Genomic DNA, 25975 nt, shown 5'->3' on the forward strand with positions numbered 1-25975 from the left:
TGCCCAATGCCAATTAAGCAGTGTCCATTGAGCATGATCACATTTTCAACTAAACATTTACATCGTTGTTTATAGTAACAGATGATATAATATTTCCCAAATTTTTGTCTGGATTGAACTTGAGAAAAAAAGTTGCTATTAGTATAACAAAAGATATTTTCTTTCATGCTCATTATTTGTTTTGGGGTAGACCAGCTCTTATGATTTGCAAGTCTTAATTTTCACTTGGGTTTTATTGTGGTTGTTGTTAATAAACTTTGTATACTTATTTTTTTCTCATCAAAAATGACTTCTATTAATTAACTTTAAGTTGGTACAAAGATATTGAGTTTGAAGATTTCAATGAGACCACTTATCTGCTTTTTCCAATTTCTTGATAAATTGTCCCTAATTATTCATATATGTTTTAAGGAGCCATTTCATAGGAGCTAAGAGAAGTTCTAGTCCTCCTCCTGCCGTTGTGTTCCTTTAGTATGGTGTCATTTTCATTTAGCCTGTTGATATCTGCTCTTCACCAACACTGTATTGCAGATTTGAATATGATAAGGTGGCATGGTGTTTGCAGGAACCTCTGTGTGCTTAGATCATAGTTTATTCCATTGAAATTTTTGAAGAACATGGTAGTATTTCCCATCTGTCTCTTGGGATTTTATTTAAAATAGCTTTTTTTATGTTTGCCTGTTCCCTCTTTTTGCTCAGGGCCAAAGATGAGTCCAATGGTAAGAGAAACAGTCTCTGAGATAATAGAAACATTGCTTCTCTTGGTATTTCTATTCTCCTTCCCAACTAAATATTTCACTTCTCTCCTTCTGCTAATTATCTTCCTAGGAAGTTCCATAATAACCCACTCTGATGAGAGTCTTGAATATTACTTTAAACATTTCAGTACTGTAGCAAAGCATTCCTACCCTCCCTTAGACATACCTACAGATAATAAATCCATATTTTATTTATTATAATTATAGTGAAGACATGAGTAAATATAAGACTTTCATATTATGAGAAAAGATTGGTTAAAATATCTGAGATTACTTGCTAAAATTCAAATTAACCTGTGAAAATCTTGTGCTATAACACATATAGTATAAGGATTATTTAATGTTTATTGTATACCAAGAAATTGGAAAAGCATCTTCAAAGAATAAGTCTCTGATCCTGCTATCTTTTGCCCATATGTATTGAAGTGAAATGTTAGCAGAAGAAAACATAAGAGAGAATCTTTGAGAACGTGATTGGTAGGCCAATATTTCTTAGGTAAAACACCAAAACCACACACCACAAAATCAAGCTAAAAAAACAAAAAGTTTAGAAAACTTTGGATTTTTTGAATATATGGTTAAGAAAATAAAAAGTTAAACCACAAACTGGATAAAACTATTTGTAATAAACATATATGACAAAGGATTTGTATACAATAATCCAATGATAAAAATTGGCAAAATATTTTAATACTCTTAGCAAATGAGATATACTAATGGTTAATGGGCACATGAAATGATGCTTAACATCGTTAGTAGCCCATGGAAGAGAAAGTTGAAACCACAATGAGCTTCCACTGCACACCCATAAAATGCCTAATTTTTTAAAAAAGACTGATACACCAATGTTTCCAAGACATAGGACAAGTGGGAGTGGAAAATATTACAGTCCTTTTGGAAAATAGTTGTCAGTTTCTTATAAAGTTTACATAACACAAGATGATATATATTTGCCAGAAGACCCAGATATATCATTGCTAAGTATTTACTAAAGATAAATTAAAACATGTGTCCAAAAAAAGATATATACATGAATGTTCAGCATGTTTTTCTCATTCGAGCCCCAAACAGGAAGCAACACAAATCTCATCAGTAAGTGAGTGAATAAGCAAATTTCTGTCCACCATGAAATACTACACAACATTTTGAAATAATAGACTACTGAAATATGCACCAATATGACATAATGAATTTCAGAATCATTTTGCTGAGTGAAATAAGCCAGACCCAAAAGAGTTCGTGCTATACACTTCTATTTATATGAAATTCTGGAGCAGCCCAAAGCAAACTAGTAAAAGAAAACACACCATTGTTTTCCTGGGAGAAGGGATGGGGATAGTTCAATACAGAGGCACATGAGGGAACATTTTGAGGTGATGAAAATGTTCTGTATCTGATATTGGTGGTGGTTACATATATGGATATATTTGTCAAAACTCATCTAATTGTATGCTCAAAAACTGCATTATTCTGTAGGTATATCTCAATAAAGTTGATTTAAAGAAAAGGATGGGTTGGAGGTGAGGAATGAAATCGCTTGTCAATTAAAGAAATTGTCTTCTAAAAACAACAGCAATAAAGAAGTGAAAGAGTTTTTTAATAATTAGGCAAGTAGAAAGAATTCTAGAGAGCAATATTCATAAAAAGAAGGTGATATTAACCAGAATATTTATAATATGCTCAGTAAATTCTTGTCTAGATTTTATTATTGAACCTAAGGATGACACTTAGGAGAAAAATGAAAGAGAACATAGTCTACATTAAATAGAAATAGAAAGGGAGAGGTGACCAATTTGTGCAAAATAACATTTTAATGGTAGGTAAAATGTTAGGTTCATATTATTTATCTGTGCTAGTGTTTGAAAGAAGCAGTTTGTCTGTTGGACTTACAACCAAAAACCAGGTTAAGAACACTTGTTAGAATAGGCTTCTTATGACAGGAATGTCTAGTGTGTCTCCAATGGATTAAAAAAAATTCATGAGAATTAAGGAGATTTATTCCGTTGAGATATTTGCTGCTTTTAGAAAATAGCTCTTCTATGTTCCCATAGGATTCACTTTCACATTATTATGAACCAATCACTTGTAAAATCTCTGAAATATATCAAAAGCAGATGAAGCCATAATTCTGACAGAACATTTTATGAAGAAAGTTGTGGATTAACAAAAACCATTAGCTTTTAAAAACATCAAATGTAACTTAAGTATTTTATTTAGATATTAAATTGTATCAGTATTGCTATTGTTGAATGAAAGAGTAAATGGATTAAAATATGAAATATGGATAAGACTTATCTTCAAAAGGTTTACGATACTATTTGATCTAAAAGAATAAGCAAATTGGAATGATACCTAAATTACAGATCACTGAAAAGCAAATGGGAAAACAATAGGATAAACATGAAAATATGTATTTCTCAATTTGATAACTAAGTACAGTTTATCAGCTGTTGTCATACGAGATTGATTTGTTTTTTTAAAATATTTATCTCAAGATTTCCTCAGAACAGTAAAATTAAGGTGTCACACTTTAAGATTGAATTGAAAATTATAGCTAGAACACAATTTTCTCTTAGAATGACATTCAAAGAATCAGTGTTACATAATGTAAAATTTGGAGTCTGCTTTTTACTACCCTTTGATTTATACGTTAATTTCTGGAAAGTTGTGGGAGACCTCAGCCTTTAAAGTTTACCATGAAACTTGACTTTGTACTCCTCATGTTCTTAGGAAAATTAAACCTTCACTGGAAAGACTGTGATCCAGGCTTTTCAATTTTTACAAATGAATGTCATGTATGTCTCCTAAATATATAGTTTTTGAGGGTATGATACTTTAATAAGCTATGCAGGCTGTCCATACTACAGGTAAATATCGGATAATTCAACTATGAACGAACTGTGTTCTGTCACTTGCTTAAATTCTTGTGAGAAATCCAACTTTAAGAGATTTAGCTCAAGAGTCCTTTTTTCTGTGTTTTTCAGCATAAGGCTTCATTCATGTCTTATGTTAACATCCTGAGGTAAATTAGTTAGCAATACCAGCCTTGTTTCTCTATTATGTCACATAATCAGAGAGCGAGAGTCAGCAATTCATAATATTTCCTGGATTGATCAAATAAATGGCATAGAACTCCGGATAAATTTTGAAATTAAAGTCAATAACTAACTCACTTCAATTATCTGGTGCATGTATTTTCCTACTTCCTTTAGTAGATTATTGTTCAATTTTTACCTAATTTCCTTCTTTAGATATTTTTACTCAATGCACTGCCTTATATCAATTTCCAAAATAGGTGTGGTATGTGTTAAATTAACATTATGCTGAATATCTTGGTTCCTGTGTTTATAGTTCTTATCCTTGGTTTCTCGACTAGGGAGTCATAAGTAGTCCCAACTTAATGGATATTTAAAATATGCCCAGTTTATTGTGCATTTGAATACAGTGAATTGAAAATAATCCTTGAATAGAAAGTCTCTAAGAATAAGTAGCGGTTGTAGCACCTATGCTTTGAATGCGTTCTTTTGTTGAAACTTAAGTGAGTCAAACTTGTCTACTTATATCCTTATCTCACTTGAGGTGAATTCATTCTTTGGTTTTAATCTTCACTGCAAAATTTCTGTGTGTTTGCACATATATTTAGAAACCAAGCTGAAAATGTAGGTATATATTCTTTTCAATGTTTTCTTTTGTTTTATTTGCATATGGGAGAATCCCTCTGAGAGACTGTGTTAAGAATATAATAAAATGACTTCTGTTGCTACCTACTATTAGTATATTTTCCTTGCTTTTAGAAAAGTAAATTAATGATGAACTTCTAACTGATATATCTTTCTTAGGCTAATCTCTCATTAAAGACGTTTTAATTGATTTTATTTTTAAAAGACTAGATAAACAGCCATTAGCAACATTCCAGGCATTCTCTTACATTTGTGTAAATCTTTTATCCTTAAATTTTTGTTTAGCAGAATAAAAGAAAGGTAAAATGTCAGGGGCTATGAATTTAGGAATTTAAAAAATTTAATATTTTTTCAGTTTGTAATTGTATATTATGGCAGATTGGTTTACATAATGAAAAAAATGGTTGCAGTGATTTAAATCTTTATAGAAGAAAAACTGTAATACATGTTTGAAAATCAGTCTGAAATACATTGAAATAGCAACATAATGAATTATTACAGATACAGTTTAATTTAAAAAAGGTAAAATATAAATTAAGCAATGATGATAATAAATACCACCCTAACACAAAAAATGGCCATTATATTTGATAAAATGCACTTAAAATATACATGGAGAGTGATAATTTGACTAATTTCCCAGATAATCATTTCTATATAAGGAATGATTTATTATATAATTATGATTAAATCTACGTTAAATCTGATTTTTTACATTCATATTTTACTTATTTGTTTATTTTAATAATTTATTTATTTTTCTAAATTATGAATAGTCAAAATGACTACAAAACAATCCTAATTAAATTCAATTTCACTGTCCTTGCAGAGTGCAGACATGAGTCCAGCAAGCAGTACCACGTCACTTCCTGTTAGTCCTCTTACTGAAGAGCCAGTGCCTTTCAAGGTAAAAAACAAACAAGAAAGCATTATTTATAAAAATTTTAGGATAGTTAATAAATAGTTTAAAATAGTTTATGTGTAGATGGTGAAGTGAACTGCTTTAATCTTCAAGGGTCTGATTTCAAATCTTAAAATCATTTTTTTGTGTGTTCCATTGTCATTCTATTGCTAACTAAAGGTAAAGGTTTGAATGAAAATTAATACTTTATGGGACAATTGTTTGTCTTACATGTAAATGGTGGAGTTTTATTGTAATAGGTTGATTCACATGAATTAGAGGTTTTAAATATTTTGTTTATAGTAATTATATTAATATAAGTCATAGGGGAAAAAGGAAACATTCAGACCTCATCTAGTGGTTAAATTTTCATTAGCAATGCTAGGTTGCCAATAATTAATGATGTAATCCTTTTAAAATAAGAGTCAAAATCAAGAGTTGAAATATGGAATCATTCCACCAAACATATTGTATTTAATAAATATTGGAGTAAATATGCAAATAAGTATGTGGTATGACTGGTGGCATTTTTTTCAGTTTGGGAAGCTATATACATAACAAATACGAAGTCTTGTTTTGCCACTTAAGATTAGATGTTTCTATTTAAGCCAAAGCTTGTAGATCAACTATTTTATGTTTGTACTGGGGTATTTAGATATTATTAGGATTATTATAAATAAAAACAATTCTTATGAGCCTGAGGAAAAAAAACTTAAAACGTTGGGATGATGTACTTAAGTGCACTGATTTCAGTATAGTTTGGTTTAAAGACGTGCACATTTTAAGATTATCACTTTTATGACAGCAATATTTTAACATACAATTATTATGAGAGTTTTTTATTTTTCATATAAGGACTGTATCTTACTCAATTTTATATTGCTTGTACCTAGTACAGTTGCTGGCATGGATTTTCATATACTCAATATTGCTGTCTTGTTGAAATGATAATTATAGAAGGCTATGAATTCAAATGAGAGTATTTAGTTTTCTAATTATGGACACTTTTTTGCTTAATGAGAGTCAAATATTTGTTAGAAGGCCCTTTCTATACCTGCTAATTGTTAAATACTGAATGATATTCGATTACATTATTTATTGAAACATATTTTCTTTATTATTATACAGATAAATGAGAAAATAATACTAATGCTACAAAGTTTGATGTTACCGTTTTATGGTATATGGAACAAATTTACTGAAGAAGCATATCTTTAACAAGATTTTAATTGAATTCTCAAAACTTCACCAGAAACCATTTTTTTCTTTTTAATATTTTGACAATGATTACAGTCTTTGAAAATTAATGTATTTTTTAACAGAGGTTAAAAAAGGTTAGACATATTTCAGAATCTGCTGACATAAAGCTAATATAAATATAATTAGTTTCTCTAACTGGTTCTGAGAGATCAATAGTTTTGGGGTAAATGTAAATGGTTCTATAAGAAATTAAAACTTCCAAGTGCTTATAATATTTAGTATTGTCTTTTGATGGCCAACATAGTTATAGTGACTTTTAATTTACTCCTTTTGTGAAAGGAATATTGCCTATATCTTTTCAAAATATTTAATCACCTATAAAATTATCCCACTAGTGTTTATAAGTATCTAAACTTAAAATTCAAAATTATGAAATAAAACTTTATCTGCTTCTTTCATTTTTAGCTTATAAATTGTCATTGTGTAAATGGGTAATATAATACTTAATGTTATATAAACACAAAATATACAGAACTATTTTGAACAGAATCTTAACAGTATAAAGCATTGTAATTCCAAGGATATGTTGAGAATTATATAACACAGAAGACATTTAAGTTTTCTTATAACCATATTCTGAAAATGTCTAATATTATAATTCAGATGTCTAAAACTTTGATTAAAATTATGATATCTGAATAGCTAGGTAACTAGAAAATAAAAGGTTGTCTTTTTCACCTATTCCCCATGAATGTGACATGATATTTCATGTTAGTATTAGATTAATCCTCTTAACCTCTTAGCTTACTTTTCTAAGATGCAGTGATTTCAGCACTCAACCCCCTCACAATCCACCCTAACATTAGAAGAGCAAAGCTTCTTCTAATATTGGTGGGTGATTGAGGGATTTGATTTTCCTTTTTCTTCTGGGAAGTAATTAGATTACTAGAAGAAATGTATTTACTCCACTTTCTTAGTCAGTTTTGGAAGCACTCAGAACAGTTGGAGGAAGATACCTTGTTTTGGCTGGTATGTTTATCAAGGTGCATACTTTTTTTAAGCATTACCTTTAGAATGACATTCAGATTAAGTTGAATTCAACCACATCATTTGAAATAAAGACAAATGGTAAATTATTTTTATAAAAAATAAATACTTTCCCACTAATACCCATGCCTTTATTCTTGAATGTTAGATAAGAAATTGGCTATTGTTAGGAATGTACCATAGTAAGATATATTAAATTAAGTATGGAAAAAAAGATGGCATCCTAGGGACTATCCCAAGGTAGGTTAAACTTTAGAGATACATGAATTTAAAATGGCAGTTCAGTCTTGTTTGGGATCAAATGTTTATTTTTTCCAATATGGCAGCATTTTTCAACTTTGTTAGTATTGGAGCCCGTTCTTTCAATTAAATAAAAACGATCTGCCCTGAAAGATAGTCTAAGCCCCGCATACATACTCACTTCTCTATTCCCCCACACTATGGTTCAGTTCCTGCTAAACTCAAATTTACTGTTTAAAAACCACTGCTAGAGTGGTTTGTTTGGTGTAGCTAGCCTTTCAAAACTGAGGACATTTCACACAAAAATTCATCCAACTTTGTCTTAAACAATTGAAAAATCTGGAAACTTTGTGGATCTCGTTGTAAGTAGAACTACTTGATAAGAGATGAGAAGGCTTTCTCCATCTAGACAGGGTATATAAACTCCAGGTCACCACAGTCATCACCATTCCTACAATATTCATGCCAGGTGATGAATGCATTTGACTGTATTCCTTCATAGAAGATAGTGTATAATTCACAATCTTCCACATATACTACACTTAATAAACTCCAGATTTCCTGGGCAGCCTCTTGATACTGAGGAGTTTCTAGGATGCTTGGTTCAAAAAGTTTCTTTTATAAGAACTGTCAAATTCTTTTACCTTTATAAACTATTGTTATGGGCATCTATTTGGAAACAAAAGGCAAATGTATAACCTCTAGTTTTTGTTGTTTTTTAATAGAATATTCAGCATTATATCAACTATACACACATATGGTCTGACACATGCCACTCCATCATTATAGAAGAGCCAAAGGATAACCAATTTTGCATAGGTAGGAACAAAATGTTATCAAACATCAACAACAGAATCATAAAAGTTCAAGATCATTAAAGTGAAACATTGCTCTGATAAAAGACAGTGGATTGCTTAGCCATTAAGTTTTTTATAGTTTTCTGAGGACTAAACCTGAACAAAATTGATGTTGTTAATTTTAATGTGCTCATTCTATCCTTTTCTATCTTTTCCCTCTGGCATTCTCCCTGATTTCTTGCAAACATCTAATCACTTCCTATCTCATCTGCCTGACATCTCCCTTTGTTAGCCTTGGTAAAATGCTCCACACTGAAGATGGCTTCAAGCCACTACATTTCACTGTTCTTTAGTAGGATGACCCTTTCAATGTTTTGTACATATGCAGTTATTAGCAGCCTCAGTCCATTCCTGGAACTAACACTCTTGAAGCTAAAGCTGGCTCGTTGCTCCTGACCCTCCATAAAAGTACAATTTATCATGAGCCATGTTCTTTTTGCTAGTAGTGTTCATCAGTTTTTAAATTTATTTGTACTTCAATGAAGCATGATGGCTACATTTTAGTCTCTTTTCCTACTTAAGTAATATTTTTTGATTAGATATGTTAGGAAATCATATTATCCTACTGTACTGTATTATATTTATCCTGTGATAAATTCAGCAGGAAATAAAAAACTTCTATTGTTCTTTGAACTTCTGAAGACTTTTGTGCTTCAAAAGTACACAAAGGCATTGAGGAATACCCTCCGTTCACCAATCCTTGATCAAAATTTAAAACAAATAAACCTAATTCATTGCATTTCTTGGCCCATTGACTACTGCTTCCCTGGGATGTTTGCATTCCTGGAATGCCTAGAGGGATTGTCACAGTACCTGGAATGCACAATGGCACCACCCTCTCCAAGGTATGGCCACATTCCCAAGGAACTGACAGTGTGGCATTTGGTTCTTTCCTAGGTCTCTTCTTCTTATGAAATCCAAGGTTCTCTGACTTCTTTTCCTCGTCCCTAGTTATTACTCTTTAGTCTAAAGAAACTCCAAGCTTCTCTCAGAGATGTTTCTTCTCTCCTTAAATCAGCCAGGGCACTGAAAAAACAATAACAAGAATAAGAACAAGAAAAAACTCTTTGATGTACGTTTTAGGAATAGAATTGTGTCTGAAGATTCTTCTGCCATGACATGAACTTAACTTTAATATGCACAGAGCCACTTTGCTTAAGCAGGGGATAGAAAGGAGGAAGTAGATAAATAAATTGTTTCAAAAAAATTTTTTGTAGGCTGGGTGTAGTGGCTCACCCCTCTAATTCCAGCACTTTGGGAAGCTGAGGCAGCAGGTTCGCTTGAGCTCAGGAATTTGAGCCCAACCTTAGCAACATAGGGAGACCCCATCCCTATTATTTAAAAACATATATTCTACCATGAAATACTTGTATGTTAAGCAATAAAAATGATGCTTAACTTTACGTGACCATAGAGCCTGGATTCAGGAATTAGTAATGTGTAGTAACACAGTTTGCTCCCTATTGTATAAAATGAAGTGTGTAGAAAAAAAGATGCAGTAAATATAGAATTATCAATCTTCAACTCTGGGGATGGATCATACTATTTTAAGAAAAATTTTCTGTAGTTTCTATAATTACCACTTATTTCTATTTTTAAAACAATGTTTATTTTTAATAAAGCAGAAAAGAGAATTGGGGGCATTAGAAGCAATGCAGTCTAATTAGGAGGCTGTCTGGAAGGATCAAACCCAGTTTTGCCACTCTCTAGCTATGTGAGACCTTGAGCCAGTTATTTTGTGTCCAAATATCTTATTTATAAAATGACAACAGCAACTACTTCTTCATTAGGTTCTTATAAGGTTAAACAAGTTAATAAATGAAAAGTGTCTACAATAGCACATAGTAACCCATATGTAACTGTTGATTATTATTTTTATAGATGCAAGATCTCCAAGTTCAATGCAAGAAAGTCTTATAAATACTGTAGGGCAGAAGTTTTGCCACTGAACTCCTACTACTTTATTTTCAAATATGAAAGAAATATATTTTAAACATAAATTATTTACTTTGATGAAGATTCAAGTTTAACATTTATTCCTACAAGTCATGCTATTTATTTTATACCCTTGAGTATTCAGTTGAGCTCATATATCAGATTCCTCTTATGAAAAATGATTAATGGAAATGTTTATTAATTTTGAGAAGGAGTAAATATAATGAATTTGTCTTGAGGGAAAACTGGTAAATATAATGAAACACTACTTGGAAAAAATGCAAAATAGTTTCTGTAACAATAAGAACATATATATATTGGCCGGGCGCAGTGGCTCACGCCTGTAATCCCAGCACTTTGGGAGGCTGAGGCGGTTGGATCACAAGGTCAGGGGATCGAGACCATTCTGGCTAACAGGGTGAAATCCCGTCTCTACTAAAAATACAAAAAATTAGCCTGGCGTGGTTGTGGGCTCCTGTAGTCCCAGCTACTGGGGAGGCTGAGGCAGGAGAATGGCATGAACCCAGGAGGTGGAGCTTGCAGTGAGCGGAGATAGCACCACTGCACTCCAGCCTGGGCTACAGGGCGAGACTCCATCTCAAAAAATAAAATAAAATAAAATAAAATAAAATAAAATAACAAAAGAACATATAGTATCTTTTTATCAGGCATACACCATAGCAACTTTTTCTTTTGTTATCCAAACCACCACAGTAACGTAACCTGGTAACCTCCTAAAAGCATACCTTCCAGTGAAGGAATATTATTTAACCACTTTAGAATACTGGGAAAACACCCATTGTGAACAAAGTGCTGCTGCTGTTTTACTTGTTTATATATTATAACATCAACATAGTGAGTAGTTTCAATTTATTTCATCTCAATATATCATTATGTAAAAGAATACATTTGGAAACTCTGAAAGACAGAGGTCAAATTGTGGCATGACCTTCACAACATCATCTGTTGTGTATCCTGTATAGACTCATTTTCGTGTGTGTGTATGAGAGAGTTTTTATTGTTCCTTTTCATTTATTGAATGTAATGGTCTCTCTTAGTATTAGAAATCGCTTTTTTAATATATCCCTGGAAGAGCCCATTATGGTATATTTCTGCATCTCTGGTCATTTTTTACTAAGCCATCTATGCATTCAAGGATTTGTTGATGAATCAATTTGTCAAGTACCTACCATGTTCTTAGTAATATTCTAAGGCATTGGTATATCGATGTCAACAACACGAACTAAATCCCTGCATTAATGGTGTTTGGGTTCTTGGGAGAAGAAATAGACAACCAGCAAATAAATATATAAAATGTCAGGTAGGGTGATAAATGTTATGATGAAAAGTAAAGCGCAATATGAAGGATAGAAAGTGGCACTGGAGTGTGTTGGTGTTTCAAAAAGGATGGCTAAGGAAGACCACTTTGATTATGGAACATTTTAGTAGAGACCATAATGAAGAAAGGGAGAAAGCCACTCATGTTTTTATGGGAAGAAACCTGAGAATAACAACGGCAAAAGCAAGAGAATACTCGGTCTTATCAGGAATGGCAAAACATTGTGTTTAGAGTAGAATGAATGATGAGACAAGTAATACAAGTTTAGGTCACAGAGAAATCTTATCATAAAAGGTCTAGTATGTCATGATAAAGACTTAAGATCTTATTTCACATATGATGAAAAGCCATTAGAGTGTTTGTTGAAAAAAAGAATGACATAATCAGACTATTGTTAAACTATTGCTTTGGTTTCTGTGTAGATATAGGCATTACTGGACATGGTAGAAGAAGGAAGTCAAGGCTCCTATAGTTGAAAGATTATGATGGCTTAAACTGGAGTGGTAAAAGTTGAGGGGATAACGATTGAATATTGAGTACATTTTGAATGTGGGGTCAGCAGGATTTGTTAATATATTGTATGTAGAATATCCTAAAAGAACAAAATCAAAGATAGTTTCTGATACTAATTTTTTAATGTTTTCCTATTTTTACCCTTTAAGTAACTTTCTGATGTTACAAATAGCATGATACAGAGATTAGTAAAATCTTATTTGTTTGGTTGGCTTAATTGTGTTAGTAGTGAGGCAGTAATTGTGAAATGGCAGATGATGTTGGTTTTGCAGGGGATAATATTCAATCCTACAAGTAATACTAATTTCTGGTAATATATTTTATCTGCCAGATAACTGAAAGCACATAGGTAAAACTAAACATAATTTGGGGTGGATGCTGATAAATCAATAATTATGGTTTAGAAATATGATTCATTAATACATAGGTGAAGAAATAAGCAGGTAAAAATAAAATTCTTTGAGGGATAGCTGATGAATTTTGAATATAAACCATACAATAGTTATATATTTGAGGAACCATGTATTTTATAAAAATAATTTTAAATAAACATGGCATCATTGTGGTTCTCTAATGGGAATCAATTTTAAGAGGGTTCTATTATTTATACTATGTATATTTAAAGCAATTATTTTTTATTGATGTAATACAAAATGATAGTTTCATTCATGTAATTCCAAGTAATAAACCATCTCAAAACCTGTCAGTCTAAAATAATAATTTATTATTGGTGTTTATGATTCTGTAGGTCGACTGGACTCATCTGGGCAGTTCTTGTGTGAGGTTTTAAAGTGGGTACAGTCAGACTGAGGTTGAGAATGGGGTCATCTGAAGGCTCAAGTGAGGTAGACTCCCAGGATAATTCCTTTATTCACAAGTCTGGTGCTGTGCTGAAAACACTGTACCTATTGGGATTTCTCTCTCTCTCTCTCTCTCTCTCTCTCTCTCACTGCTCTATTCTACTTCTGCCTCCCTCTTTCTCTCCTCACCCTCTCCATGGACTAGCTTGAGCTTTCTCACAACATGCTGGTTTTGGATAATTAGACTTGTTATATGATAGTTGGCTTCCCCTAGGGTGAATGTTCCACAGCAAAAGAAAGGGAAACATGTCAGTCTAATTAGGACTAGACCAGAAATACACAGCTTCACCTCCACATTGTTCTATTGATTTAGCAGTTCCAGGGTGTGTCGACAGTCCCTAAGACTACCCCTACATTCAGAGATTTGTAAGAAGACACAGAATTCAACAGAGATCACACTTGCCTCTACCAGCAGTGTGAACAGAGGACATGTATGTGATGTTTCTGCCCAGTAAAGGCCAGTAGCAACTCAGCACCAAAGGATTTTACTGGGGGCTTATCATGTAGGAACCCTGTACCTAGTGTATATCCATATTCTAAACTCCCAGAAGAAATCAGGTATTTAACATAAACATTATTGTACAAATATTGTTTGTACAAACTACTTAGGGACAGTGAGCCAATGTTATCATTTATGGAAATCTTTATATGTATGTAGGACTCTGGTTACCAGTCAGTCAAGTTCTTAGATACCAACCAGTGGCTAATCTTGCAAGTGGGCCTTTCTAAGCACTGTATATTAATTTGTTCTCTATCTCCATCAGTTTAATTATTGAAATATTTAGTTCCCATAAATAAGAACATGTGTAATTTTCTTACTTTCCTTGGCATATTTCACTTACCTTAATGACTTCCAGCTCCATCCATGTTGTTACAAATGATAGCATCTAATTCTTTTTTATGGCTGTATAGTGTTCATTGTGTATATGTATCACATTTTGTTAATCCATTCATCTGTTGATAGTCACTTGGATTATTTGCAAATCTTGACTGCTACGAATAGTGCTACAGTAAACATGGGAGTGCAGATATCTCTTCAATACACTAATTTCCCTTCTTTTGGGAATATATCTAGCAGTGGGATTGCTGGATCAAATGGCACGTCTATTTTTAGTTTCGTGAGGAACCCCCAAGTTGTACTGCATAGTAGTTGTACAAATTTACATTCCCACCAACATTATATGAAGGTTCCCTTCTCTTCACATCCTCCAAAGCATTTGTTATTTTGCCTGCCTTTTGGATAAACATCATTTTAACAAGGATGAGATGATATCTCCTTGTAGTTTTGATTTGCATTTCTCTGATGATTAGTGATGTTGAGCACCTTTTGATATATGTGTTTCCCATTTGTATGTATTCTTTAGATAAATGTCTATTCAGATGTTTTGGCCATTTTTAAATTGCATTGTTAATTTTTTGTCCTATAGAGTTGTTTGAGCTCCTTATATATTCTTATGTTAATCCCTTGTTCAGTGGGTAGTTTTCAAACATTTTCTCCCGTTCTGTGAGTTTCTCTTCACTTTATTGTTTCCTTTGTTGTGCAAAAGCTTTTTAACTTGATATGATCCCATCTATCCAATTTTGCCTTGGTTGACTGTGGTTTAGGGGTATTAAGAAATCCTTGTCTACTCCATGGTCCTGGAGAGTTTCCCTAGTGTTTTCTTTTAGTAATTTGATAGTTACATCTTATATTTAAGTGTTTAATCCATTTTGACTTGATATTTTGTATATGATCAGAGACGGGGTCTAGTTTCATTCTTCTGCATATGGATATCTAGGTTTTCCAGCATCATTTATTAAAGAGATTTTCCTTTCCCCGATGCATGTCTAGGCACTTTTGTCAAAAATGAGTTTTCTGTATATGTATAGATTTATTTCTGGGTTCTCTATTCTGTCCCATTGGTCTGTGTGTCTGTTTTTATGCTAGTACCCTGCTGTCTTGTTTACTATAACTCTGTAATATGATTTCAAGTCAGGTAATGTGATTCCTCCAATTTTGTTCTTTTTGCTCAGGATAGCTTTGGCTATTCTGGGTCTTTTGTGATTCCAAATTTATAAATTTTAGGATTGTTTTTAATATTTTTGTGAAAAACGTCAATTCAATCTATAGATTGCTATTTTTATTTTTATTTTTATTAATTTAATTTAATTAATTTATTTATTTATTTTGAGATGGAGTCTCGCTTTGTCACCCAGGCTGGAGTGAAGTGGTGCAATCTCCGGTCACTGCAAGCTCTGCCTCCCGGGTTCTTGCCATTCTCCTGCCTCCATCTCTCAAGTAGCTGGGAATACAGGCTCCCACCACCACGCCCGGCTAATTTTTTGTATTTTTAGTAGAGACGGGGTTTCACTGCGTTAGCCAGGATGGTCTCGATCTCCTGACCTCGTGATCTGCCCGCCTTGGCCTCCCTAATCTGTAGATTTCTTTGGATAGTATGGACATTTTAACAATATTGATTCTTCCAATTTATGAATCTGGAATATCTTTTCATTTTTGTATCCTCTTCAATTTATTTTATCAGTGTTTTATAGTTTATAGCTATTGTAAATTGGATTACTTTCTTGATATTGCAATTTTCACAATTTTCAAATAGATTCCGTTGGGATATAGAAATGTTACTGGTTTTTGTATGTTGATATTGTATCCTGCAACTTTACTGAATTTGTTTTTCAATTCTAATAATTTTTTTGGTGGAGTCTTTAGGTTTTTCCACATATAAGGTCATATTACCTGCAAACAAGTATAATGTGGTTTCTTCCTTTCCAATTTGGATGGCTTTTATTTCTTTCCCTTTTCTGATTGCTCTAGCTAGGACTTCCAGCACTATATTGAATAACAGTGGTGAAAGGGCATCCTTGTTTTGTTCCAAATCTTAGAAGAAAGACTTTCAGATTTTCCCCATTTAGCATAAGCTGTGGGTCTGTCATATATGGCTTATATGGCTTTTATTGTTTTGAGGTATGTTTCTTCTATACTCAGTTTTTTAGGGTTTTTATCATGAAAGAGTGTGGAATTTTATCAAATGCTTTTTCAGCATCTATTAAAATAATTATATGTTTATTGCCCTTCATTCTGTTGACATGGCATGTCATATTAATTGATTTTTGTATATTAAACCAGGCTTGTATCTGTAGAATGAATTCTACCTGGTCATGACGAATGATCTTTTTAATGGGTTGTTGAATGCAGTTTGCTAGTGTGTTGTTGAGTATATTTGCATCAATGTTCATGAGGGATATTGTCCTGTAGTTTTCTGTTTTGGATGGGTCTTTGTTTAGTTTTGGTATCAAGGTAATATTGGCCTCATACAATGACTTTGGAAGTATTTTCTCCTCTTCCACTTTTCAGAATAGCTTGAGGAGGATTGATACTAGTTCTTCAAATGTTTGCTAAAATTCAGCAGTGAAGCCATTGGGTCCTGGGCTTTTCTTTGCTTGGAGATGTTTTATTACAGCTTCAACTTCATTACTTATTATTGGTCTGTTCAGATTTTACATTTCTTCGTGGTTCAGTCTTGATAGATTTTATGTGTCTCAAAATTTATCCATTTCTTCTACATTTTCTAATTTATTGGCACATAGTTGCTCATGGTAACTTTAAATTTATGTAGTATCAGTTATAATGTCTCCTTTTTCATCTCTGATTTTATTGGTATGGGCTTTCTGTTTTCTTAGTCTGGCTAAAGGTTTGTTGATCTGTATTATTTATTTTACTAATTTTGGTTTTGATTGTTCTTTTCTAGTTCTTTAAAATGCATTGTTAGGTTGTTTATTTGAAGTGTTTCTACTTTTTTGAAATAGGTGCTTATAACTATAAATTTCCCTCTTAGAAATGCTTTCACTATAGCTCATAGGTTTGAGTATGTTGTGTTTTCATGTTCATTGGTTTCAAGCAATTTTTAAATTTTTTTCTTATTTTAATTATTGAGCCACTGATCACTCAGAAGCATATTGTTTAATTCCATGAATTTGTACAGTTTCCAAAATTCATTGTGTTGTTGATTTCTCATTTTATTCTATTGTGGTCAAAGAAGATAATTGATATAATCTCATTTAAACAAAATTTTAAGACTTGTTCTGTGGCCTAACATATGGTCTATCCTTGAGAATTATTCATGTGCTGAGGAGAATAATGTGTATTCTGAAGCCTTTGGATGAAAAATGTTCTGTAAATATCTGTTAGGTCCATTTGGCCTGTTGTCCAGATTAAGTCCAATGTTTCTTTGTTGATTTTCTGTCTGGATGATCTGTCCAATGCTGAATGTGGGGTGTTGAAGTCCCCAAGTATTATTGTATTGGAGTCAATCTCTCTCTTTAGCTCTAATAATATTTACTTTATAAATCTGGGTGCTCTTGTGTTGGGTGTGTATATATTTACAATATTGTATCCTCTTGCTGAATTGACCTCTTTATCCTTATATAATGACCTTCTTTGTGTCTTTCTATATTTTTTGTCTTGAAATCTACCTTTTCTGATATAAGTATAGCTAGTCCTGCTCTTGTTTCCATTTGCAAGGAATATCTTTTTCCATCCCTTTATTTTCAGTCTATATTTGTTTTTACAGGTGAAATGTGTTTCTTGTAGGAAACAGAGTATTAGGTCATTTTTTTAATCCATTCAGCCACTGTATGACTTTCAATTGGAGAGTTTATTTCATTTACATTCAATGATATTATTAATAAGTAAGGACTTACTCCTACTTACTCCTATTTTGTTTTCTGGTTGTTTTTTCCTTCTTTCCTCCCTTGCGATTTTCTTTTGTGTGAAGGTAATTTTCTCTGGTGGTATGTTCTGATTTCTTGCTTTTTATTTTTCTTTATCTGCTGTGGGTTTTTTGATATGAGGTTATCATGAGATTTGCAAGTAACAACTTATAACCCATTTTTTTAAACAATAGGTTTAAAATGCAATGACAACATGGATTGCATGAACAAACAAACAAGTACAGAGAAAACTATTAAAAACCCTACACTTTAACTTCATCCTCCAACTTTTTAACTTTTTATTGTTTCTATTTATATCTTATACTAACTATGTCTTGAAAAGTTGTTCTAGCTATTATTTTTGTTACATTCATCTTTTAGTTTTTCTACCCAAGTTATGAGTTTATGTACCATAGTTATGGTGTTATAATATTCTGTGGTTTTCTGTGTACTTACTATTGCCAGTGAGTTTTGTAACTTCAAGTGATTTCTTATTGCTCATTAACATCCTTTTCTTTCAGATTGAAGAATTCTCTTTCTTTAGCATTTCTTGTAGGACAGGTTTGGTGTTAACAAAATCTCTCGTCTTTTGTTTGACTGAGAACGTCTTTATTTCTCCTTTATATTTGAGGATGTCTTTGCTGGATAAACTATTCTAGGATATAGGTTTTATTCCTTCAGCACTCTAAATATGTAATGCCATTATTTCCTGGCCTGTAAGGTTTCCACTGAAAAGCCTGCTGCCACACGAATAGGAGCTCCATTGTATGTTGTTCCTTTTCTCTTGCTGCTTTTTAGGATCCTTTCTTTATCCTTGTCCTTTTTTAGTTTAATTATTAAATGTCTTGAGATAGTCTTCTTTGGGTTAAACCTGCTTGGTGTTCTGTAAATTTTAGGTACTTAAATATTTATATCTTTGTCTAGGTTTGGGAAGTACTATGTTATTGTCCATACCTTAATTTATCTCTCTACTTCTTCTTTAAGGCCAATAATGCTTAGATTTGCCCCATTTAGACTATTTTCTAGATTTTGTAGGTGTGCTTCATTCTTTTTACTTTTTATCTCCCCTGACTGTGTATTTTCAAATAGCCTATCTTCAGGCTTACTACTTTTTTATTCTCCTTGATCAGTTCTTCTGAGACTCTGATCTGTTCTTCAGTATTTCAATTGTATTTTTCAGCTCTAGAATTTCTGCTTGATTCTTTTTAATTATTTCCATCTATTTGTTAAATTTATGTGATAGGTTCTGATTCCTTTCCCTTTGTTATCTTGAATTTCATTGAGTTTCCACAAAATAACTATTTTGAATTCTCTGTTTGAAAGATCACATATCTCTGTTTCTCTTCAGTATTGGCCACTGGAGCCATATTTAGTTTCTTTGGTGAGGTCATGTTTTCCTAGATGGTCTTGATGCTTGTGGATATTCATCAGAGTCTGGTGTCTGGGTATTGAAGAGTTAGGTATTTATTGTAGTCTTTGCAGTCTGGGCTTGTTTTTGAACCCATCCTTCTTAGGAAGGCTTTCCAGGTATTCAAAGGGACTTTGGTGCTGTGATCTAAGTCTTTGGTCACTGCAGCCATATCTGCATTAGAGGACACCCCAAGCTGAGTAATGCTGTCATCTTGCAGACTCATAGGGGTACTGCCTTGGTTCTTGGCTAGGGTCAGGCAAATTTTTTTTTGCTTTACCATACAGAGATTCTTGTTATTTTCTCTTACTTTCCCCCAAACATAGTCTCTCCCACTATTTTGAGTTGTCAAGAGCTGGGGAAGTGTGATACAAGCACCCCTGTTGCCACCTCACTGGGACCAAGTTGCATTCAACCCAAAGCCAACACAGCACTGTGTCTTCCCAAGGCCCACTGTGACCTCCCAAGGCCCACTGTGACCAATGCCTGGCTATCACCTGTGTTCACTCAAGACCAAAGGCTCTACAATCAGCATGTGGTGAATCCAGCCAGGCTTGTTTTCTTCCCTTCACGGCACTGAGTTTCTGTCTCCCTGTAGCCAACACTACCCCAGGCCCAGGGTGAGCAATGCCTGGCTGCTGTCGATGTTCACTCAAGGCCCTGTGCTCTTTCATCAGCTTATGGTGAATGCTCTTGCCTGAGTCTCTCCTTTCAGAGAAGTGGGCTCCTGTCTGCCCCAGGGCAGGTCCAGAAATGCCATCCAGGAGCCAGTGCCTGGAATTCAGGACCCCAGGAGCTCGTTTGTTGCTCTTCCCCACTATGGTGGAACTGGTACAAGCTTCAATAAAAAGTCCCATTTACTCCTTCCTCTCTTTTTCTAAGCAGGAGACTCTACCCATAGCCACCACAGCTGTGAATGTGCTGGGTCACACCTGAAGCCAGCATAGCTCTGAGTCTCACTCAAGGCAAGTGGCAAGTACTGCCTGCCTGCTACTGCTCATTATTTAGAGCCCAAGGGCTGTTTAGTCAGCAGGTTATGCATCCTGCCAGGACTGGGTCCTTCCCTTTAGGTCAGTGGGTTCCCTTTGGCCCATGGTGTATCTGGAGTTGTCATCCAGGAGCTAGGACCTGAAAGGGGGGCCTCAGGTCTCTGCCTGTTGCCCTATTCTATTGTGGCTGTTCCAATACCCAAGTTGGAAGACAAACTCCTCTTTACTTTCCCCTCTCCTCTCCTTAAGCAGAGAGAAGTCTCTCCCAGAGCTGCAAGCTGTGCTACCTGGAGTTGGGGGAGGGGTGATGCAGAAACTCCCTTGGCTGCCCCAGCTTGTGTCTCATTGGGTCACGTGCATCTTAGCTTCATGGGCTCCAAGTTTAGCACCAGGACTTGCCCAGGAATTGCAGTCCTTATGGGCTAGACTGCATTTCAAGTTTATTTAGTACCCCCAAGCTCTTTAGCCTGTGGTAGTGGGGCTTACTGGAATTCAGGTTCCAATTGCTGGGATGAGTAATTCACCTCTGGCTAGGGCTAATCTAAATGCTCCCTCCATGTCACCAGCTGAGCTCTGCCCTGAGTCACTTTCCACTGTGACCAGGCAGCACTGTGTTCCAATGCAAAGTTCCACAATTAGTGCACTGTACCTCCTTGAAGCACACAGATTCTCTCTCCACGGCAGGTGGCTGACTACTGCTAGGAATAGGGGAAGGGTGGTGTAGGTAATTCAAAACTGTCTTTCCTATCCTCGTCAGTGCCTCTTTACTCGATATGATGTTAAAACCAGGTACTGTAATTACTTACATGAGTTTTGGTTCCTATGAAGGTGCTTTTTTGTCTGGACAGTTGTTCAATTTGTTGTTCCTGGTTGGGGGGAATGATTTCTGGAGGCTTCTATTCAGCCATATTGCTCCGCCTTCCTCACTATATCCCTCAATGCTATTTTAATTTCCATTAAGTTTGGAAATTTCCATTAAATGTCACCATATTTAAGTTAACTTCAAAGAATTATGTTTTTAAAAAGTATTTTACAAAATAATGGATAAAAACACTAAAAGTAAATTCTAAATTGAGATATCAACTACCAAACAAGACTTTATATATATGTTTATATAGTATTATTTGGTGTCAATATTTTTTTCTCTTGGTTCAGTCAAGATAAATTTAGAATAAATAGTATACCTATTATTTGACTGTTGCAGACAGCATTACTGATGGATGATGAATGCTCACATAGTAAGAAAAATGAGAATTATATCCTGGTAAGACAAATAAAATTATTTTTACATAAATTAAAGTCAAAATGAATTTTGCTTAATTTGTGTTAAAAGATATGCAATATCTCTTAGGCATAGTAGACCTCTGGGAAAAATATTTCAAGAGGAAAATATTAGCAAATACTTTCATGTTGTCTATTAGCATCATATTGCTGTTCAAATTATTCTCACACACTGTCCAAATCATTTCAGAAAGGTTGGTACAAGATAAATAACTTGTCAACATTAATACATACTAAAAATAATGGCATACCTCTTCTTCCTTCTACAGTTCACACATTCATTTTCTGTCTTAAATTTAAATTTCAATTAGTTTTTCATTTTTTCCAGGTTGGTGTCTTGGATTTCTCCTGTTTTGGGGTTCTTTAAGTAGTACTAATAGAAAATTTTCTTTGTAAAATGGCTTATTTTACCATGCCTTCAGATATTGGGTCATAGTCTGTTTTGCTTACTTTAATCAAAGGATTCATTTAAGAAATTTTGTGGACACCATTTTCTGAGCATCTATTAAAATATTATCTTGGACTATTGAATTTAAGCTTTCACTTTGTATATCGCTGAGTTAAACAGGGCCCTGGAAATCTGAAGGATATATACATTTGGATTGCTTTCCTTAATTGGCCAAAGTGAGGATTCTGTAGGATAAGCTTGAATACTGTGGTAGAGTTCAGGTACAGAACATGGGAAGAGTTCTGAATTAATTTGTATGTAAAGGATAGATGTTGAACTACTGCTAGCAAAATTTTACAGCCAATAAAGGGCTTAATTATAGGGAAGGAAAAAATATTTATGTGTTTCTTCAAACAAAAAGAATTTTAAGAAACTGAGTCATTATAACTTCAATCTTGGTTTGAGAATCCACTTCAGAGTAGATTGGCATCACTGAAACATTTTTTCTGTCAAAAGATGCCAGGGCAGTTTTATTTGAAAACAGTTGAAACCAACATGTATTCAGTTGGATGGTGTTCTGTTCCTGAACACCTGTTGCTCTCAATAATTTGAAAAACCTTGGTGTGAGATAATAGCAGAGGTAACAATCACACCATCATTCTTGTGCACACCAATATTAAGGTTTTAAAATACGTGATATATACATCAGATACTGAATCTGGCTGGAAATTCACACTGTTATATTTTTGATATAATATCATTATCAATGATAATTTAAGCAACTGATCTCATGTATAGCACTTCAGTGTTTATTTCTTACTTAGTATTATTTCATATAAACTCCATTATACTCATTTTTATTGTTTTTTACATAATTTCAAATATTACTTCACAGTTTACCTATAAGTGTGAACACATTTTTTAAAATAAGAAGTTAGTAACACACGTGAAATTCAAAGACTATTATTTATTACTAATGTGCTCATTTGAGATAGACCGTGAATATGAGAAGCTATCATATATGGATTCAGCATGAGTTCAGTTTATCTGGCAATAGTTCCATCTGTTGTATTTTGAAATTGCCTACTGTATTAGTTCATTCTCACACTGCTTTAAAGAACTACCTGAGACTGAGTAATTTATAAAGGAAATAGGTTTAATTGACTCATAGTTCCATAGACTATACAGGAGGCATGCCTAGGTAGGCCTCAGGAAACTTACAGTCATGGCATAAGGGTGAAGGGGAAGCAAGTATGTCTTCAAATGGCAGAAGGAGAGGGAGACAGAGAGAGACAGAGAAAGAGAGAGAGAAAAGGGGGAAGTGCTACACACTTCCGAGCAACCAGATTTTGAGAGAACTCTGTCACGAGAACAGCAGATGGAAGTCTGTCCCCATGATTGAATCACTCTCCCACCAGGCTCCTTCTCCAGCACTGGCAATTACAATTCAACACGAGATTTGGGTGGGGAAACAGAGCCAAACCATATCATCTACTTAAATAACCATTGAATTTTAGAGGTTGAATCATATCAATATGCATGCTATAGACTGAAAATTTATGTTCTCTGAAAATTCACCTTGAGATTTTTACCTCCAATGTGACAATATTAGGAAGTCGAGCCTGTTACTATGATTAGGTCCTCAGTATAAAGCCCTTATGAATGTTATTAGTACCCTTATAAAACAGGTCTCAGAAAATGCTCTCATCCCTTCCAACATGTGAGCACTCAGAGGGAAGATTGCTATCTGTGAACCAGAAAGCCCTCACTAGCCCCTGAATCTGCTGACACCTTGATTTTGGACTTCCCAGCCTCTAGAATTGAAAAAAATAACTTTCAATTATTTTGAAGCCACCCAGTTAATGGTACCATGTTGTATCAAATAAAATGTAGTAAGGAATTAAGTGCAATTAATTTTGCCATGCCTGAAATTCTTTGGAAATGACTGTTTTCCTTGGTGACTCTATAGTGCTAAAATAATATTAGACTTAAGTGTTTCATAATGATATTCGGCTTACATTGTTATTTTTTGTTTCGTAAAATGTGTAATTCAACTATTGTTTTTATTGTACTATGTGGATGCATTAAGTAGCCATGCTGACAGATGCAATAAAACCAGTAAAATAAACAAATATTTTGATTTTTTTAGATATAAATTTAGCATTTTTTTCACTGCAGTTTTCATACCACACATAAGTAATTTGGCAGATATTCTATTATTTATAGTTATTTCCTTAGGAAAAATTGGCATGTTGATGGCACAAATTAAAATTTGGATAATAATTAGGAGTAAATAAGATAATTCAATTTGGTCTTGCCTACAATAAAGATATTCTCAATAGCTTAGGAATATAATGAATACGACTTTAAAATGCATTCCAAAAGAAAGAAGGAAAGGTACAATGTGTTTTAGCAGAAACTTACTTGTGTCCCTTTGGTTAGTGGCTGATACATAGCACAGAAATTAGAAGGTAAACAATTGCCAGATGAAAGGATTAAATTATAACTAATAGCAAAAATTTTGAAGATAGATATAATTTGAATATTCTGAGAAACTGTTGATGTCAGATTCTCAGCTAAGGAAATTATCTGCTTTGAAGCTCTTCAGTTATATTATTAGCAGTCAGTTTATGTCTTTGTACATGAACACGTCTTCTTTTTCTCACATAGTTTATTTTACTTTAGTAAATCTGATGAGAAGCCTTATGTCAGAATATGTAACAAACATTGATTCATGTAGGCTAAACTTATTTTATTAAAATTATGTTGCATATGCTTCTTATTAAGAATAAAGGTTTATTTAGACTAGTTAGGACCTGCTTAACAAGACAGACTTTGGCAGCCACCTTTAAGCCTGAAGCTTTAAAAATGCTGAGCAAAATTGTCAAAGCATAATTAAGGGTAGAGGAATTAAGCTCACTTTTCTCCCGTAAGTGTCTTTGCCAGAGACAGAAACTTCAACAATAGAACTAAGTGGAAAAATGGAGCCATGTCAGTTACCACACCATGCTAAAGACTGATTAGTCATAATTTTTGGTAATAATGCCCACAGGAATAAACCTGACAATGGTGTACTCTCTTGTTAGCATTAGCCCTTTTTCTCCCCGTTTTTCTTGCTCTTTCCCATGGGCCTTGGTCACTTAGTGATATTAGTTTTAAAAGTTTCATTTCTCACCATTTCTGTTACTTTCTTGAATGTGGTGAGTCATGCAGAACAATTAACAAGCATTAATTGAGGTTCTCCTATGCATAAGATTTTATGTAAAGGTACTGGGGGCTGGGAATATTTTCTTATGACTATGGAAAGCTATGGGAATAGTGACACTGGTTGTATTTGCACACGGCCTAGAAAAGTGCAAAGTATTGGGAGTTGAGGAGAGACAAATGTCCTGAAATCTCAGCTGAAAGAGCAGAGGCCTTGTGCTAGACCCTGAGGGTACAGAAACTATACATATTTGGTTATGTGTTGCCTGTATCATGAGGAAAAACTTAGACTCCATTTTACAGGAAGTAAGGTACCGGGAGTGGTCAAAAATTGAGCAAGTGATAAAATGCAAAATGAAGAATATTTTCTACTTCTTGAGTTTGAATTCCACAGAATGAGTTTTGGACTTTATTTGAAATTTGTCAATTGCTAGAATATTAAGAGGCACCGATCAAATAAAAATTATTTTAAAAATGAATACTTCTTATATAATATACTATTGTTGGATACCTATATCTGCATATGCTCTAACTAGGATGAAAATTACCTATATTCATATTAAAATAATAGACTTTACAGATGATCTAGACCAGGGGTCCACAACCATCAGGCCACAGACCAATAGGAAACAGTCACAAAGCAGGAGATGACCGATGGGCAAGCAGGCATT

The 25975-nt window shown here is 33.7% G+C and overlaps 1 protein-coding gene across 9 annotated transcripts in view; it reads left to right on the forward strand.

Moving 5' to 3' along the window:
• CCSER1 (coiled-coil serine rich protein 1) overlaps nt 1-25975 on the forward strand; it is a 1457637-nt gene that overhangs the window by 577618 nt on the left and 854044 nt on the right. For all 9 annotated transcript variants that reach the window (XM_004039129.4, XM_055385647.1, XM_055385645.2 and 6 more), the window contains exon 7: nt 5268-5345. In XM_004039129.4, coding sequence (XP_004039177.3) covers nt 5268-5345 — 78 coding nt within the window. The remainder of the gene's footprint in view (nt 1-5267; nt 5346-25975) is intronic.

This window comes from Gorilla gorilla, chromosome 3, assembly GCF_029281585.2.
Source record: "Gorilla gorilla gorilla isolate KB3781 chromosome 3, NHGRI_mGorGor1-v2.1_pri, whole genome shotgun sequence".
Lineage (NCBI taxonomy): Eukaryota > Metazoa > Chordata > Mammalia > Primates > Hominidae > Gorilla > Gorilla gorilla.